Genomic DNA, 16,027 nt, shown 5'->3' with positions numbered 1-16,027 from the left:
TAGTGGAGCTCAGGATATCTGCAGTGCTGAGACACAAAGACGTGGGTGTGGACTTGTGGAAAACCTGTAGAGCGAAGCCAGCAGGAGCCAGAGGGGGTCAGTCAGATAAAAAGATGACAAGCATCTCCCCCCTGAAGTCGCCCTGACGTTGGGAGAGCAGATTCATCCGTTTTCGTCCCTCCGCGCTGCACTTCACGGGCAGATCCTGACAGATTTGTTCATCCTTCGTTCCCACTGCTGTCAGACTGTACAGCTCAGTCTGGTCCTCTTGTCCTCCCTCATGAGGACTTGTATATCGCTGTATATTGTACTGTGTTTACTGTACTTGTAAATTGTTAATTTATTACCTCTATATTTTTTGTAACTGTGTTTGCACACTTTTTGCTTTTTGCACTCTCTTGCTGTTCTTGTGAGCTGCCTCGACAAGTGAATTTCCCCACCGTGGGATCAATAAAGTTCATCTTATCTTATCTTAAACGTTAAAGCGATGAGCGCGTTAATGCACTAACGCTGATAATCCGTTAATGTGATATTATGAATGAAGAACTTGTACTTTTGCATGAGGCTGGACCACCTGAGACTGCAGTTAAATACTCTCACTTTACTGTTGGGCCTTTCTTTTAAAATGCACCTCAGACTTTAACATACTGATGATGATGATGATGATGATGATGTGTGTGTGTGAGGTTTCAGATGTGAGCCCTGCACCCTCCTGACGCCTGCTCTGAATGGTTAAAGTGTGACGCCCAGAGGGTCAGAACCAAGCGGGAAGGGACGGGGGTCCCTGCTGAGGGGACAGACAAAGCGTCTCTGCAGCAGCAGCTAAGAAGCAGCAGCTCGGTTGACAGTCAGTCAGTTGGGTGAAATGCGCACGCAGACATTCACAGCAGCATGAATGAGTGAATAAACATGTCAACTCGACCACATGGAAACGCTCACAGACCTGATCCAGAAGCCTGTCAATGAAAGACACACAACATACCAAAGACAACAACAGAAAACAAATCATTTCAGTCTCCGCTGAGGCTTTTTCCAACACAAATGCCCAACGTTGATGTTTCCTTTTTCACTTCGGGGTTTGTTTTCAGGACCAAATGTTATTTTCCAAGTGTAATTAATTGCTCCCAAAGGCCCGCTGGCTGTTGTATGACGTGCAAAGCAGGCAGATTGATGAGCAAATGTCAGGCCAGGACGCACCGCGGAGCTCGTCACCTCCATATTCAGCAGGTTATCAGACGAGCTGTCAGCTGACCAAACTGTGGCTTGTATGAATTAGTACGCATTAGGGATGAAAGAGAACAGGATGTGAAGACGCCCTCCCAGGGTGCCGGGAGGGGCGGGGTGTGCGGGGTATAAACACCGCCTGCCCCGCAGCCTCCTCTGACTCCATCACTCTGCTGGACCCTAACACGCTGTGATTCGTCCCTCAGCTGGAAGTCAAACTGCCTGTCAGTGACCACCTGTAGCCATGGCCATCAGCAGAGCCTCAGTGGCCGTCGGCTTCATCGTGACGGGGACCCTGACGGTCCTGTTCGGGGTGGTTCTGCTGTTCGTGGGGCCGGCGGTGATGAACGACCAAATTGTGAAGGTACGACGAACAACATTTCCCGTCTCACTGACTCGTTTCTCTAGAACTCAGCAGGACTCAGTGCGTAAAACTCAGGGAGGCTGGCGGCTGCACCTTCACGGTCACCTCACACCGGGCTGCTGTGCGCCTGCGCTGCTGAGATGTGTTACAGCACAAAGTGTGTGTGATGCTGCACGTTTGTCAGAACAGCTGATGTTGATGTTGATGTGCAGCTCCATGCAGCGTAGATTATTTGTTTAGAGCGCGCTGTGACGCACGAGCACGCGCGCGCACTATTACGCAACCCCTGATGCTGAGGGGGCACGTTTGCACTCAGGTCAGCCAGCAGTGACCCACTTTGTTAGAATCTTTCAAAGTGACTCCTCAGTATTTGAGTAAACGTGTTGTGCAGTGTTATCGTGACCGAGTAACGGCCTGGTGAACTGCTCCGTTATACATAACATCCTGGGTAAAGCGGAGGGCAGGATGAGATCTTCATCCCACGAGAGATAAACCTGAACTGGGGTGCTAACAGGTACTGCATCCTGTCTGTTTGTCCTTCAACCTGTGAAGGAATGCGTTTGAAGCTCCAAACAAAGAACCACAGACACATCAGAAAGTATGAAATGAGAGGAGGTCTTCAGTCAGGGGGCTCAGCTCTGACCTGCTTGCTGCCGTGTGGGTCTGAGTGTTGCCTCGTCTCTGTAGGGATTTAAACATTTTGGTGCAGGCTATCTCCTGTTTTGCTTTGCTTAACTCACTACAGGCAGAAATGAAATTTCCGTAACAGGAACCTACTTAGATGCGGTTCATCTGGTGGCCCTTTGGAGGGGCCCGGTTCCTCATGTTGGGAACCACCGGACTATTTAAGTAGGATTTCACTTGTAACGGAGTGTCTTTATACTATCGTACTGTTATTTTACTTCATACTGAAGACTTCATGGCTGTGAACCGCGCGGAATTGGTGGGAACTACATTTCCCAGGAGCCTCTGCGCGGCGCAGGGGGCGTAGCCAGCCGAATATAAATATGGGGACGCAAGCGAAGCAGGTCAACAACACCGATCAGGTAGTCAGAAAAGCCGGCCGGGCTGCACATACTGACTGAAGAGCTCAGAGTCTAACGTGGAGCCGCGCACGAGCTGCCGACGCGTTCAGCCCAAACGTTCGCGCCGACCGGAACCGTCAGCTCCACTCATAGACTGACAATAAAGTGGCTGTTCTTCTCATCAGCCATGGCCCCCAGCAAATCCAAATGCGCTGTGGGCTTCATAGCGGCGGGGGTCTTCATGCTCGTCTTTGGGACGGTCATCACCTTTGTGGGACCGATAATCATCGACGACCAGATCGTGAAGGTGAGCAGCCCGGACGTGTAAGATCCGTTAAGAACCGGTTTGACGTGCTGGGACAAGTTGGTTTGGCTTTAAAATGTGAAAAATGTGAAGGTGAACAGATAAAATAAAAACAGTACCGGTAACATGAGGTTCTCTGTGGCCCAGCAAGCCTCGGATGTTATTAGGATGCGTTCACTGTCACTTTGTATTTATTTTACTGAAAATCCCTTTAAAACGGGTTAAAAGCGGTCGAACGGATGTCGCGGCGTGCTGTGCTAACAAGGTTTTTATCTGCAGTTCATCTGTGATGTTGGCTCTAACGGCTTCCTCGTGAGGTAAAATGACAAAGTAAGGCAATGTTTCAAAATTTTAACAAGTAAGTTTGATCAGATTTTCCTGCTGTCATTCAGATGGATTTTAGGTGAATTAAAGCAGCTGAACCCAAAGAGAGGCAGACATTAAAGAGTCTCCTCAGAGCATTTCCCACTGGAAGACAAAGACAGCGACAGCTTTCTTATAAACCTCAGCTGCATCTTCTTATTTAAAGCTGTGTGTGTGTGTGCGCGTGTGTGTGTGTGTGTGTGTGTGTGTGTGTGTGTGCGTGTGTGTGTGTGTGTGTGTGTGCTTCTGGACTGATCCGAGGGGCACTTGATGAACGTTTTTGTCTCCGTCTCCTGTCAGAACACAGTGATCGACCCGAAGAACGAGATGTCCTACACCATGTGGAAGGACGTGCCCGTGCCGTTCTTCATGTCCGTCTACTTCTTCCACATCCTGAACCCGAATGAGATCCTGAACGGGGAGAAGCCCATGGTGGAGCAGAGAGGCCCCTACGTGTACAGGTACACATGCTGATCCACCTTCTGCTGTTTCCTCTTGCTGCTGGGACACTTTGTCCTGCAGTCCTGAGATGGTGGCTTCTCACTTTCTGTTTGGTTTTATTAAATCCCGTTCAACACCACCCAGAGTGGCCCGAGGCTGCTGATTTGGTGGATTAGTGCCGTGTCTCTGTGCCTGACTGGCTCACTTTAGGGAACACCGTGTGCTCATATGCGGGTCACTCAGCTCGCATGCGCTGAACTTTCCTGCAGCAAGCGAACGCGTTACGTGCCAGATGTTTTTACACGGCGGCTCCACATGTGAAGCGAGGGGGGACAATCTGTTCCTCCAACACGTCAATCAGCCCACTTAAAGTCGCTGATGTTCTTCTTTGTGATAAATCCTCATATTAGAAGTAACTAAAGCTGCCAAATGGATGTAGAACACGGAAATACTCAAGTGCAAGTACTTCAGCATTGTACTTGAGTACAGTATGTGAGTGAGCGGTGTTCAGTTTGTACATTTTGACACTGAGATTTAATTTCATCCTCTCTAATCTTTGGAGTTTGGTCGTTGGCGTTTTCTGAACGTTAGCTGAACGTTTGGCCGGTTGAGACTCAGTCCAGTTTTTGTAGCTAAAAGTTTAATTAAAGATGGATGACAGAAAGCTGTTGTGTGTATCCTTTCACACTACAAGTATACTGTAAGTATGTGAGAGTACTTCAGCAGTGTTTGTGTGCATGCTGCTGCATTCAAAGACTCTGGAAATCTGCTATCGGTTTATCAAAATTAGTCAGAGTTCTTGAATTTTAAACAAGCAGCTGCATAGGAACTTTGGTGAAATAAAATGGTGTGAAAACATACTAATAATAAAATGTTGGCAGCCATCAGTGAAACAGTTTACTTTGTCTTCCTCTCATTTATCTTATCTGCCCTCATCTTCGTTATCACTTTATCACATTAGCAGGATTCTGTGGACAAAGTCCACCGTGTTCAAGGGCGTCCGGCTTACTGCTGCGAGTACAGGAAGTACCTCGGAGAGTGCTCGGAGAGGCTTCAGTCCGGTGGCCCCCGAGAGCCCAACGAAACCACATGCAAATCCAGGAACCCTGTGAGGAAAACTGTTTCCGGGGGACACTAAAAGGTGACGAGTGCGCTTGTTGTGCCAGCAGAAAGAGAGACATTTTAGTTAACTTACAGTTTAGTTGACTTCAGTGAAGTCACGAACCGAGCGTGTCTCCGCATCTTCCTGGCCTGTCCGTCCCTTTTTAGTGTCCCCTGGAAACAGTTTTTCTGTCCTCAAACTGCTTCTGTATTTGGTCGCTTTCTCGCTTTGGACGTGTTGTCCTATCAGTGGAGCCGTTCTCTCAGTGCGCATTGTTGAGCTCTCTGGGCCACCGTACTCAAACAGATGGGGGCGCCGTGTGCCCGAGACGCTGGACACAAGCTGGTTTTCAGTTGTTGTTGTTTGTTTTGCCTTTTTCAGAAAGCGCATCCAGAAAGACAACATCACATTTCACCCCAACTACACGGTGTCCTACAGGGAGTACAGGAGATACTACTTTGAGCCGTCGATGTCTGTCGGGAACGAGTCTGACGTCATCACGATTCCTAACATGTTGGTGCTGGTACGACATCATTTTCCCTCCCTCACCAACACGCTCTCTCCTTAATTCAGCCGCGGTCTTCACTTCACTTGACTCCCGTCCGTTTCCAGGGCGCAGCAGTGATGTTGGAGAACATGCCCTACGTGTTGCGGTTGTTGATCAGCGCCACCATCAACGGGTTCAAAGAGGGGCCCTTCCTGACCAAGACAGTCGGGGAGCTGATGTGGGGCTACGACAGTAAACTGGTTGATTTCCTCAATAAATATCTGCCTGGCACCCTGCCGTTGTCGGGGAAGTTTGGCCTCTTCGCCGAGGTGAGGACTTCAGATGGTTTGTCATGCTCACAGGGGTCCAGTGTTATGGCCTGCATGTGGGAAACCAGAAACATGTGAAGTGTGTATTCATGCAGAAAAATCTGTCCTGAGTGTTTGTTTGTGACGTTTTTTAAAAGTAGCAGAAGTCACATTCTGATTTCTGTCTTATGAGACGTGAACCCAGCAGGATTTCTCTTTACTGTCCTCAAAGCTGTGAAATCTTCTTCTCTGGTTGGTTTCCTCCTGCAGGCGAAGTCTCATGTTGTTCTGTGTCTTTACTTAGTTCAACAACTCCAACACGGGCCTGTTCACCATCTTCACGGGACAGGACGACATCAGGAAGATCCACAAAGTGGACTCCTGGAACGGCCTGAAGCAGGTGAGGCGCCGGCGTCACGCCTGCAGCTCAGTTTTCACCGTCTCACGGCGGTTTTTCACCCGAGTGTCCGCTCTGTTTGCAGCTGAGGTACTGGAACACCCCTCAGTGCAACATGATCAACGGAACAGCTGGACAGTTGTGGCCTCCCTTCATGACCACAGAGAGCACGCTGCCGTTCTACAGCCCCGACGCCTGCAGGTTCGACTCTGCCTCCGGCGTCTTTCGCTCTCAGGCGTCTGTGTGCTCTTTAAAAACCACTTCCTGTGTTGTCAGAGAGCACGCTGCTGTTCTACAGCCCCGACGCCTGCAGGTTCGACTCTGCCTCTCAGGCGTATGTGCGCGCTTTAAAAACCACTTCCTGTGTTGTTTTTGTCAGGTCCATGGAGCTCGTTTACCAGCGTCCCGGAAACTTCAAGGGGGTCCCTCTGTATCGCTTTGTTGCACCCAAAACGCTGTTCGCCAACGGGACGGATTACCCCCCCAACGAAGGCTTCTGCCCCTGTCGGCAGTCCGGACTGCTGAACGTCAGCAGCTGCCGGCACAGTGAGTCCACGCCAACACAAGTTCACCTGTTGTGCTTCTGTTCTGCTGTACAGGATCCATCTACAGTATTCAGAGTAAAAGTACTCAGTGTGGCTGTAGTACTGAAATATCTGACCTGTCGTCTGCTTCACAGACTCTCCAGTCTTCATCTCTCATCCTCACTTCTATAACGCTGACCCTGTGCTGCTGGACTACGTTCAGGGCCTTCATCCCAAAGAGGAGGAGCATGGCCTCTTCATAGACATTCACCCAGTGAGCACGCGCCCACACACACACACACACACACACACACACACACACACTGCGGCGGAGAGGTTGGTGCGTCCTCAGAGAAACACGTGTGTGATGGATTTCAGAAGGAGAATTTCACACATTTGTGTGTCACCCAACAGTTTAAATGAAGTCGCATACAAAAGCTGCTCATCGTCCCACAATCTGGCCTTCATCAGCAAGTCAGGCTGAAAATCGTCTTCGTCTTCGTCTGTTAGTGTTGCTGTGCTGCTGATGTCACAGCTGGAGCTCGTGCGGGAGGCCTGAAGCTGGTGTCCCTGAGAAATCCCACCATCAACTCGACGCTATCTGACTTTATTGCTGTACAGAAACACAGTTAAAGTACACTGCAGCTTTGCTAAACTACAAACACCAATAAGTTTGATGCAACGCGCTCATAAATCAGCTCGTTCCAAATTCCTTATGCAACTCAGGTGGTGTAAAGCTCGGTGGCGGCGGCGCTGGTTGCAGGCTTCCTGCTGATAAGGTAATTGGAAATTGGGTTATTGCTCTGTAATTGCAGCTGTTTGAGAGTTAAGGGTCATCAGAAACTCCCTGCAGCTCCGATAAGAAAACATCAGGTTTGATAACAAAACAGTTTTTTATCTGCAGATTAAAGCTCAAGTGAATGAGATTGATTATCCAGTTAATAATTAAATGACATCTCGCCAGGCTGTAACTGATGACATGACAGGTGACTGACTGGCCGTCATGACTCAGGTTTCCATTGAAATATTGTGCAAGTTTCAACCAAATTTCCAGAAACGTGCAAAGCAGATGATCCATGTTCACGTCCACCGGTGGACACCTGGACAAAAGAGCCGCAGTCGAGCCACGTGGGAAACACGATCACCACTTTATTTCTAATTCATGTTTTAAAAAGCAGAGTTTCCAAAGCGCGTCACAGACGAGACAAATGAGGAAACCGAGGAAGGCTGTAAAACGCGAGAGAGCCGAGCGAAGATGAGAGCAGGTGAGGGAAACCGTCAGCGTGACCTCAGAACACCCAAAATGTCCATAAAAAGCACAGACGGCGTCTCTTAAGGGGTCGTTCCAAAGCCGAGGGGTCCGAATGTGACGAAGCTTACGACCTCTTCGTCGCTCCAGCTCTCCTCTGGGAGTCACGTGATCATCGGCATCGTTTAAGCTTCGTTTAAGTTTTTTTCCCTGATGCACAAAAATGGGCCGGGAATCGAACTGTTGTCGCTTTGTCGTGAGTTTTCCGGGTCAGAAAGCGACTGGGAGGCGGTGAAGATGCGAGCGACTTGTTTGAACGGCGACGCTGATAGCAGGAGGCTTTCTGTCCTCTTCAGCCTCAGACGCTTCCTGTTGCTGACTGCGTTTCGTAACGACTGCTCACCACAGGCCTTTGGATCAGTGTTTCATAAAGACAACAAGTCGGACCACCAGCTGCGGTCACTTGTCCTCAGCCTTCATCCCGCTGACTTCAGCACAAGTTAAGCTCAAGCGGATCTCTGAAACCTGAAAATGACCTGAGATGTTTATGTCCACAAACAGCTGGCGGCTTGTGGCGGTCCAGAGGGAGTCTGTGGTTGGTCAGAAGGGGACGTGACACACGAACAACACTTACACAACGGCCTCACACGTGTGGACAAACACACAAAGTGAACAATCTGGGACAAACGGCCTTTAACTCATCACCTGCTCCAGAAAACACGTTCAGCTTATGTCCACCTCCGCCAATAAAACTTTATCTTATCTCAAATTAAGTGGAGGTAACGCCTGCCAGGTGGAAGCCCCTGCAGGGCTCGGCGTCACTCAGGTGTACTTCACTGACTCTCACATTTCTGTGGCTGTGAAAGTCCTTCACTTTTCCCCTTTAACCGCTGCTGTCTGGGGCTCGAGGACATTTCATTTCCTGCAGCTTCGCGAGGTGACTGCTTGATTTCCGGCTCTCGTGCGCCGGATGCTGGAAAACATCTGAGCTGAGTGTTTGTGTAGCTGAAGGCCCAGAGGCTGTGGCAGTAAGAGAAATGAAAAGAAAGTCCATCCAGCCAACCTCAAACGGTCCAAAACCCAAAGACTCATTTAGAAGATTCGTTTACTGTCAGAAAGTCACGACGTACACGAAGCTGGAAGGGCAGAAGTTAGTTTTTGGACCGATGACCCGACTAGTCGTGGCAGCTCGACTTCAGTCGCGTACTCGTTTGTTGTTTTGCCTTTTTGCTCGATGACATCTTGGTTAAATATCCATCATTAACATTTAGACCATCATGTTTATTTCTGAGGTGAATAAGTTTGCGTGCTGAGTCCTTCATCTGTTGTAATTTCAATGTTCGGTGTCCTGCACGTTTATACGGAAAGAAAACAAAATTGAGAAAATTCTCGTTCGTTTATCTGATCGACTTGTCAGTTTAGTCTGTGATTTGATGCTGAAGCTGGTTAGTTTTCTTTTCCCCATAGGAATCACTGACACGTGAGGATTTCCTTCTTTTGTTTGCTGGATTTTTCTTTATAGTTGTTTGGAGACTTCAACGCTCCAGTACCAACTCACAAAGTAGACATTTGGTCCATTTTGTCCCCATGTGACGTTGCTTTATGTATTTTTTCCAGCAAACTGGCGTCCCTCTGAATGTGTCCATCCGCCTGCAGCTCAACCTCTACATGAAGAGAGTGTCTGGATTTAAGTAAGGAAAAGATTCCCTGAGCTGCTGTCATGCCATTAGAACACATTGTGTTTTGAATGTCTTCACTGTTACGAAGTCTTGAGACGTTTCCTGCTTCACGGCCGCCGCCGCCTTGCAGTTTCAACTTTAGTGTTCTTGTCCTTGTAGCCAAACTGGCAAGATCTCTGAGGTGGTGATGCCGATGATCTGGTTTGCGGAGGTGAGTCGATGACTTTAAAACGTAACTCTGTGTATTAAAATTGTGTGTTAAAAATTTGTGTTTACACGCAGCTTCCTGATCGTATGTTGAAGAGCGAAGGTTTTGTTTCAACATCGGGCATCTGATGCCACCAGTTTGTGACTTTTCTGCATTAAATCGTAGTGAAAATGTTTTAGTGTAAAACAAAGCACACAATTAAGGCTCTCAAGCGTGTGGTTCACCAAAATAAAAGTCCTTGATTTAGAATTTGATTGTATTGTGTATTAATGGAAAGTAACTGAAGCTAAAATTAGGAGGCACATAAAGTAGCATGAAAGTACATCAAAATTGCTCTTGAGTAAATGTACTTGTTTACATTCTGTTGCTGTCAAAACTGCAGTAAATCCAGCATTAACGTACTTTGTGTAAATACTTTAATACCGACAGACTCCGTACACTGAAATGGTTTTCTTTCCTCTGCTGTGTGAAATATGTCCAACATTTGGTGATCTGAATGTCTCAAACTATGTGCCGTGCTTTAAAGGGTCAGTCCGCCTGTTTTTCCCTCACTGCCGTGTCTTCCCTCCTCAGAGCGGCTACATAGACGGCCCAGTCCTCACGACCTTCCACAGAAACCTGGTGATTCTGCCCGCTGTGATGGAGTACATGCAGTATGGCTTCATCGCCCTCGGCCTGGCAACGATAGCGATCGCCGCCGTGGTGCTTCACAAAGCGAAGGTAAAGCTGCCGCACGGCATGCAGCCTGCTGTGTCTTATTACCTGCACGTCACACTTTCACATGTGGAAACGGGAGCAGGAGAGTCTGCGCTCTGATGCTCTGATTGATATGAAGGCTGGCAGCGGCGTGCGAGTCGCTGACAATAAGGATGTAGTGGACGTACTTTAACATTGATAGTAAAACGTAGATCGTTAGTGGTTTGAAAAGTTCAAGAGCATCTCAGCCAGTCACTCTTGCTCTCTTCTTTCCAGACTTTACCTGCACACTCTCGATCTCCTTTCACTGACTGCATGAAGCAAGTTAGGAGTTAACATCTGCCAGGTCTCGTATGTTTTTGTCCTACCAGCTGAGACACAGCGAACAGTCGTGTTCATTAGCAAAGAAAAGGTCTTGTGTTGTGTTGACCTCACACACACACGGGAATCTCTGGATTCCATTAACGCACCTTGAACATAAGAAAACATTTTAACATCTGTTTGGGAAATAGGAAAAAAAACGACGCCTTTCCTAACTTACAATTATTAAGTACTTTTAAAAGGAATTGTTTGACATTTCGTGAAAGACACATTTTCACTTAGAGCTAACTGCCTTATTGTTCCAGCCTCGTATGTGGCGTGCAGACATTGGAGGAGTGTTGACGACCTCAACCGCTCTCATGTCTGTTCGCTAAATATGAAGCTACAACAAGGAGAGCGTATCGTAGCTTAGCTTAGGCTTATAGCAAGGGGAAACGCTCGCCTCGCTCCAACGTCACGGCATAACAAACAGGATATGAAGAGTTTTTTATTTTGTGTCCACCTTTTCCAGTCTTAGCACCAAGCTAACCTAGCTAGCCTCAGGCTGTAGCTTCATGTTTGCCTCGTTTTTGAAACGAGCCCTGCTGGGTTTTAGTATGATGGTTGAAAGTGGTTTTGATGTTTTGTGTTTGCAGACGTCTGCTAAAAAGGTTACACAGATTTCCACAGTGCTGGAGATCTCCGCGGTTTGTCAAACTGTCAGTTCCTAAAGCAACGTGGTTTCAATCATCCGAATCCAAATCATTTTGTCTGCTTTTTGATAGTCACGTGATTTTGAACTTTGGGTGTCTGCTTGATTTTTGAAGTGGAGCTTTTTGGCTAATCAGTGCAGCAAGAGTTTTTGCTTCATTTTTTCTTACTTGGACTCTGAATGTGTTTAAAGAATCATGAAGAACTTGACGTTTAGTGTAGTTGACACAAACAAAGGCCTTCTCATCTTTTAATCCTTCCTTTCTCATTAAATTCAGATTCTAATAATGAGTCAGGAGGCAAACCAACCGAACGCCTTCACGTTTCACTGAGAAGACCATGAATTAACCAATCGCATGTCCTGTTGATTAGCTGCACGGTCGAATGGATCACCACCAGAAAATGCATGAACTCTAATATTTCCACACATCCACAATCAAAGTTTATTTTGTACTTTCTGATTGTCTGATGTGTAAGACAGCTTGGTCACCTTTTAGGTCTCCGATAAAGAGCTGATAAAAGATGCACATGACCATGAAACAAAGGAGAAATATATGGTGAATAATCCAGGTGGGTGCACGCACAAAAGCATTAAAGCACACGCATGTTTAAATGTTCCTGTTGTTTGTGTGTGAAGCTGCAGGAAAACCAGATTTTCTGCTTCACATGCAGAAATCGCATGAAAACTCGTGTGTGTCACGAGATGTTAAAGTTGTTAAAACAGCAAAAATTGTCCTGACGTGGTTTTGCTTGGCGGATGATACAATTTTACCTCACAAGCAGTTTTGTCACTTCAGTGTGACTTTGCTTTGTTTAGTTTTGTGGACTGAGGCTTAATGAATGAATATTAATGTCCAGATCACTTTAAACTTCAAGACTTTATTCAAATATTTCATACTTACTGTGAAGGACTTCTCCGAGCTTCTTCTTTTGCTTGAGGACGGGGAAGCTTCTTCACAGCTCCGTTCACTGAAAACTGAGGATGTGCAGCCGCTCGTAGACTCAGACGTCTCTTTAGGTTCAGACATGTTTCCACATGATGTGAGAGTATCGGACGCGCTTGCGTTCTTCTGCTGTGTGTGCTGGACTCGCTCTTTACTGGACGTCCTGTGTGAAGGTGTGGAGGAGCATTTATTCTTTCCTTCCATTATGTTCTCCTACCTGTCAGCTTTGTGACAATGTTCTGGACAAAGATCAGTCAGAAACCTGGATGAGGTGTCAGAAGTTCCTGGCGTCTGTTCAGGTTTCTGAATCCAGGATGTTTACATGCATGAAAGTTAAACAAGAGTCTGCAAAAACTGGATGATAAGCAGGAAACAAAGGTCAGAAATGAAATGAGAAAATGCAAGCGGAGGAGGAAATCAGTTTTCATTTTTGTTCTCTTTACGGTGTTCAGCTGCATGTGGACTTGTTGACTTTTATCTCCTGAAATCTTCGTAACGACCTCTTTGTTCTGGTCCTGACACAGAGAAGTAAAGGTGATGGCAGCATCACATCAGACGGAAACGTGAGCACTTCAGAGGAAGAGAAAGACCCCCTCCTTCAAGACGACGTGGACTGACACACACACACACACCGAAACACCGTCACAAGGTGTTCTGCTCAGTGTGTTTTATATCACATGTTTTTCTGCTCTGTAAAGTTTGTGAAACTCTCGACCAAAGACTCGTTATGGGCAGAAATGTTTTGCTCAGGTTGATTCATTTCAGTTGCACAGATTGAAAGGCTGCCTTGAAAAGCTGACTTTGATTTGAATTTGGTTTGTGTAACATGAAGAACTGCACTGAAAAACTGAATCGATTAGCGTAATTAGAAGTTGAATCTGTTAGTTTGAATCCCAGTAAACTTGACTCAAGCTTCAGCTCTCTCTGTGTTAATGTGAATAAACAAATAAAAGCTAAACTCCGTACACAAACAAACGAGTTTAAATGATTCAGATGAAGACTTCCTGCACGTTTACTTCCTGAATTGCTGAGGCTGTTTGGTCTCGTCGGGCGGAGCGAGTGCACGTGCTCCGTCACGTTGAAGCGATCGCCCACTCGAGCCTGCGTTCATTCTGCTCAGCGTCAGTGTGGGTCCAAAACATTTTATCCTTCATCAGGACATCAGTGGTTGACTCTCACTGTGGTGGCTCGTTTTACTGCCATTTTAAAGACACGTTTCTGTATCAAAGACAAGGGAACTTGGAGGGCAGAAAAGCTCTCTGCACTGTTTCACTGCCAAAGTGCCTTCGTTAAGGTGTGTAACTGACCTCCAGCTGTTTCCTGAACACTAAGGATCCCAGTGTTGAAGCTGAATTTGTTCCTCCGACCGCCAACGGGTGGAGCAGAACGCACACACTCCTCTTTGAATACAGCTGTCCTCCATCAGTGTGTGTGTGTTGAAATGACTGGTGGCATTTTGTGTCAGATATCTTTTTGTTATAAATATGTGAATGAAGAAAACCTTGGACGTAATAAATGTGCCTTTGTTTAAAATTCTATTCGTGAACGTGTGATCTCTTATTTTATTCTTTTTCCTTGAATTTTTCAGGTTTCTCAGGTACACTTTGAGGGAATTTCTTGAAAATTGAGTTTGGTGCTCAAAACTCACTTTTTTAAGGGTCACTCTTTAGTTAAAACTCAAAACCAAATGATGATGTGATGATGTTTCATATCCAAAAGCAAAACCAGCTGACTCCTCATGTCTCTGTGCAGACAAAGTGGAACAATGTGGGTTGTTTTTTTTCTCAGTTTATACAACTTTTATGTTATACTTTAGGCCTAATTGCTATACTGCTTTGCATTGCCTGACCCACATTCTGCTAAAGGTTATTAAATTTCCATCTTGGGGAATCAATAAAGTTTCTTTTCCAGCTGCCCAACAGCAGTAAAATTCAAATAATAGTGATGCCAAAAATGCTGTAATTGGCCAATAAACCATGTGGTACATATTTTATTTGTGGAATGTAGCCTCCCATCAGGATGCTAAAATCCTGAAAATCCCAAAACGAGAGGACCTCAGAGGACTCGAGGGTGGGGTCACTCGATGTCTTAGCACCCACAGGGCAGCATTTGAATAACACGACCTGCTTCACGTGTTGAGGCTTTTCATGCCGTCAGTCGGCCCTTTGAAATGGAAACTCCCAGCAGGATGAAGACGCTCGCTTTGTCTCGAGATGCTGTGACCTGCTCAGTCTTCACAGCTCGGCACAAGACTGTTCTTCAGGTGCGAAGAGCAAAGTCTTGTTAGGCCACAAACCAGCTCCCCGTTGAGTCCATGAAGAATCCAGGCTCCTGGAGAGGCAAACCCTGGCTGGTGCAGGTTAAAGGAACAGCTCACCCAAACATTTGTTAAAATGGCTCCAGTGCAGCTCGTCCAGTCTCTCCAAGTCGTGAGATCCCAAAGGGATCTGAAAAGTTATTTGCACCTCCTCAGGTTCTTCAGTCTGGCAGAAAGGGGCACAGTTAAGACCAGCTTCAGGGGCTCCCCACCAGTTTGCACTGCATTAGAGAGCACGAGAAGAATTTCTAATTACTTTGTCATATTGTCCCATGTAGGCCCAGTCCAGGGGTCTCGATTGAAATCAGCTCAATATTCAGCCATGACTCTGAATCACGATCGACTCACATGAGACTTCAGAGCGAGACTTGTGTTTCTGATTAAACAAAAAGGATCTTACTCTTCAATAAAAAGGTCTTCCTCTGTGGGGATCCTTTCTGTGATGTTGTCAGCTTCTGAGAGGCTAAAACCTTTGACGGTCTGACCTGCCCTAAAGGATTACGTTACAGCCATGAAGTGGATGCCGGCTCTTCAGAGTCATGAGATCTGGATGTTCTTCAGGTGTCTGACCGTGCTTTGGTCATCCACTTGTGATGGCTTCAGTTTTATGGTTGATATCTGCAGAGGTGGACAGACTGACTGCTTCCACACTGAACTCATTTCGCCGTGGAGCCTTTTGGAGTGAATCTGAGCCTCTCAGAAGCTCAAACTCAAACACACACTTTCATCATCAGCAAGATTTCTAAAAGAGCTATCAAAGCTCTCTTAATTCTTTCCGATTCCCGAATGAGTGAATATTGTTCTTCTGCTGCACTCTTTATTTTCACCCGTCTGCCTCTGTTGAAAGTGTTGTGTATGAGCACATAGACTGCAGTGATAATCCTCTTCGAATGCAGAGGAATTTGAACTCTTTATCTGTACTACGGCCTTTATCCTCAGTGATAATGACTTCCACTATTAAGAGACACGCAGCAGGGTTGGGAGTCAAAGTCTGGTGAAAGACTTTCCTTTTGGTAGGTTTGTTACGAAGTGAGTATTTGTACGCAAGTCCAGTAAGGCGTCCAAACTGTACTAAAATGATAGCGTTTCACACCTGCTGTCCTTTCAGAACTTTCTGTTCTGTCAAATGTTGTGTGACTGGACCATCAGGAGAAGGTTAAAGGTACAACCAACTGAACACCCCTCGCCTCACCCTCCCAGATGAAGCATCACTGAGCTTATGGACTGACACGTTTCATGTCGACCAGCGAAAACCACTTCGCAGTGTGACTTCCTGTTAGTAAGTCTGTCCAAGCTGAGATGCTACGTGTTGCTTTGTCAGATCTGCTGCAGACATTATGCTGTAAAACCGGCGGCGTGCCCCTTCAGGACAGCTGGAGCAGCT

General features: G+C 46.7%; 1 protein-coding gene across 4 annotated transcripts; it reads left to right on the top strand.

Annotated features, from left to right (window-relative positions):
- The first annotated feature begins 1,364 nt into the window (after positions 1–1,364).
- scarb1 (scavenger receptor class B, member 1) lies at positions 1,365–13,864 on the top strand. Of its 4 annotated transcripts, none has more exons than XM_046374294.1 (13): positions 1,431–1,588; positions 3,581–3,741; positions 5,205–5,346; positions 5,436–5,639; positions 5,923–6,018; positions 6,101–6,216; positions 6,395–6,561; positions 6,695–6,813; positions 9,406–9,479; positions 9,627–9,678; positions 10,249–10,395; positions 11,880–11,952; positions 12,851–13,864. In XM_046374294.1, exons 1-13 carry the CDS (start codon positions 1,469–1,471, stop codon positions 12,856–12,858), a joined length of 1,479 nt encoding a protein of 492 aa, XP_046230250.1. In that variant the 5' UTR covers positions 1,431–1,468; the 3' UTR covers positions 12,859–13,864. The 4 variants fall into 4 exon arrangements, with proteins under 4 accessions (XP_046230248.1, XP_046230250.1, XP_046230249.1 ...); XM_046374293.1 differs by lacking the exon at positions 1,431–1,588 and adding an exon at positions 2,598–2,920; XM_046374292.1 differs by lacking the exon at positions 11,880–11,952 and having other exon boundaries at positions 1,365–1,588.
- Positions 13,865–16,027: the final 2,163 nt, after the last annotated feature.

The sequence above is a fragment of the Scatophagus argus genome, chromosome 20, assembly GCF_020382885.2.
Source record: "Scatophagus argus isolate fScaArg1 chromosome 20, fScaArg1.pri, whole genome shotgun sequence".
Taxonomy (NCBI): Eukaryota; Metazoa; Chordata; class Actinopteri; family Scatophagidae; genus Scatophagus; species Scatophagus argus.
Note: the sequence above shows the minus strand (reverse complement) of the source record. Positions and strands in the feature narration are given on the sequence as shown.

Coding starts and splice junctions, on each gene's coding strand:
- scarb1 (XM_046374292.1), top strand. CDS start 1,469: ATGGCCATCAGCAGAGCCTCAGTGGCCGTCGGCTTCATCGTGACGGGG. Junction 3,742..5,204: donor AGAGGCCCCTACGTGTACAG/GTACACATGCTG, acceptor TGCCTTTTTCAG/AAAGCGCATCCAGAAAGACA. Junction 6,814..9,405: donor TCTTCATAGACATTCACCCA/GTGAGCACGCGC, acceptor TATTTTTTCCAG/CAAACTGGCGTCCCTCTGAA.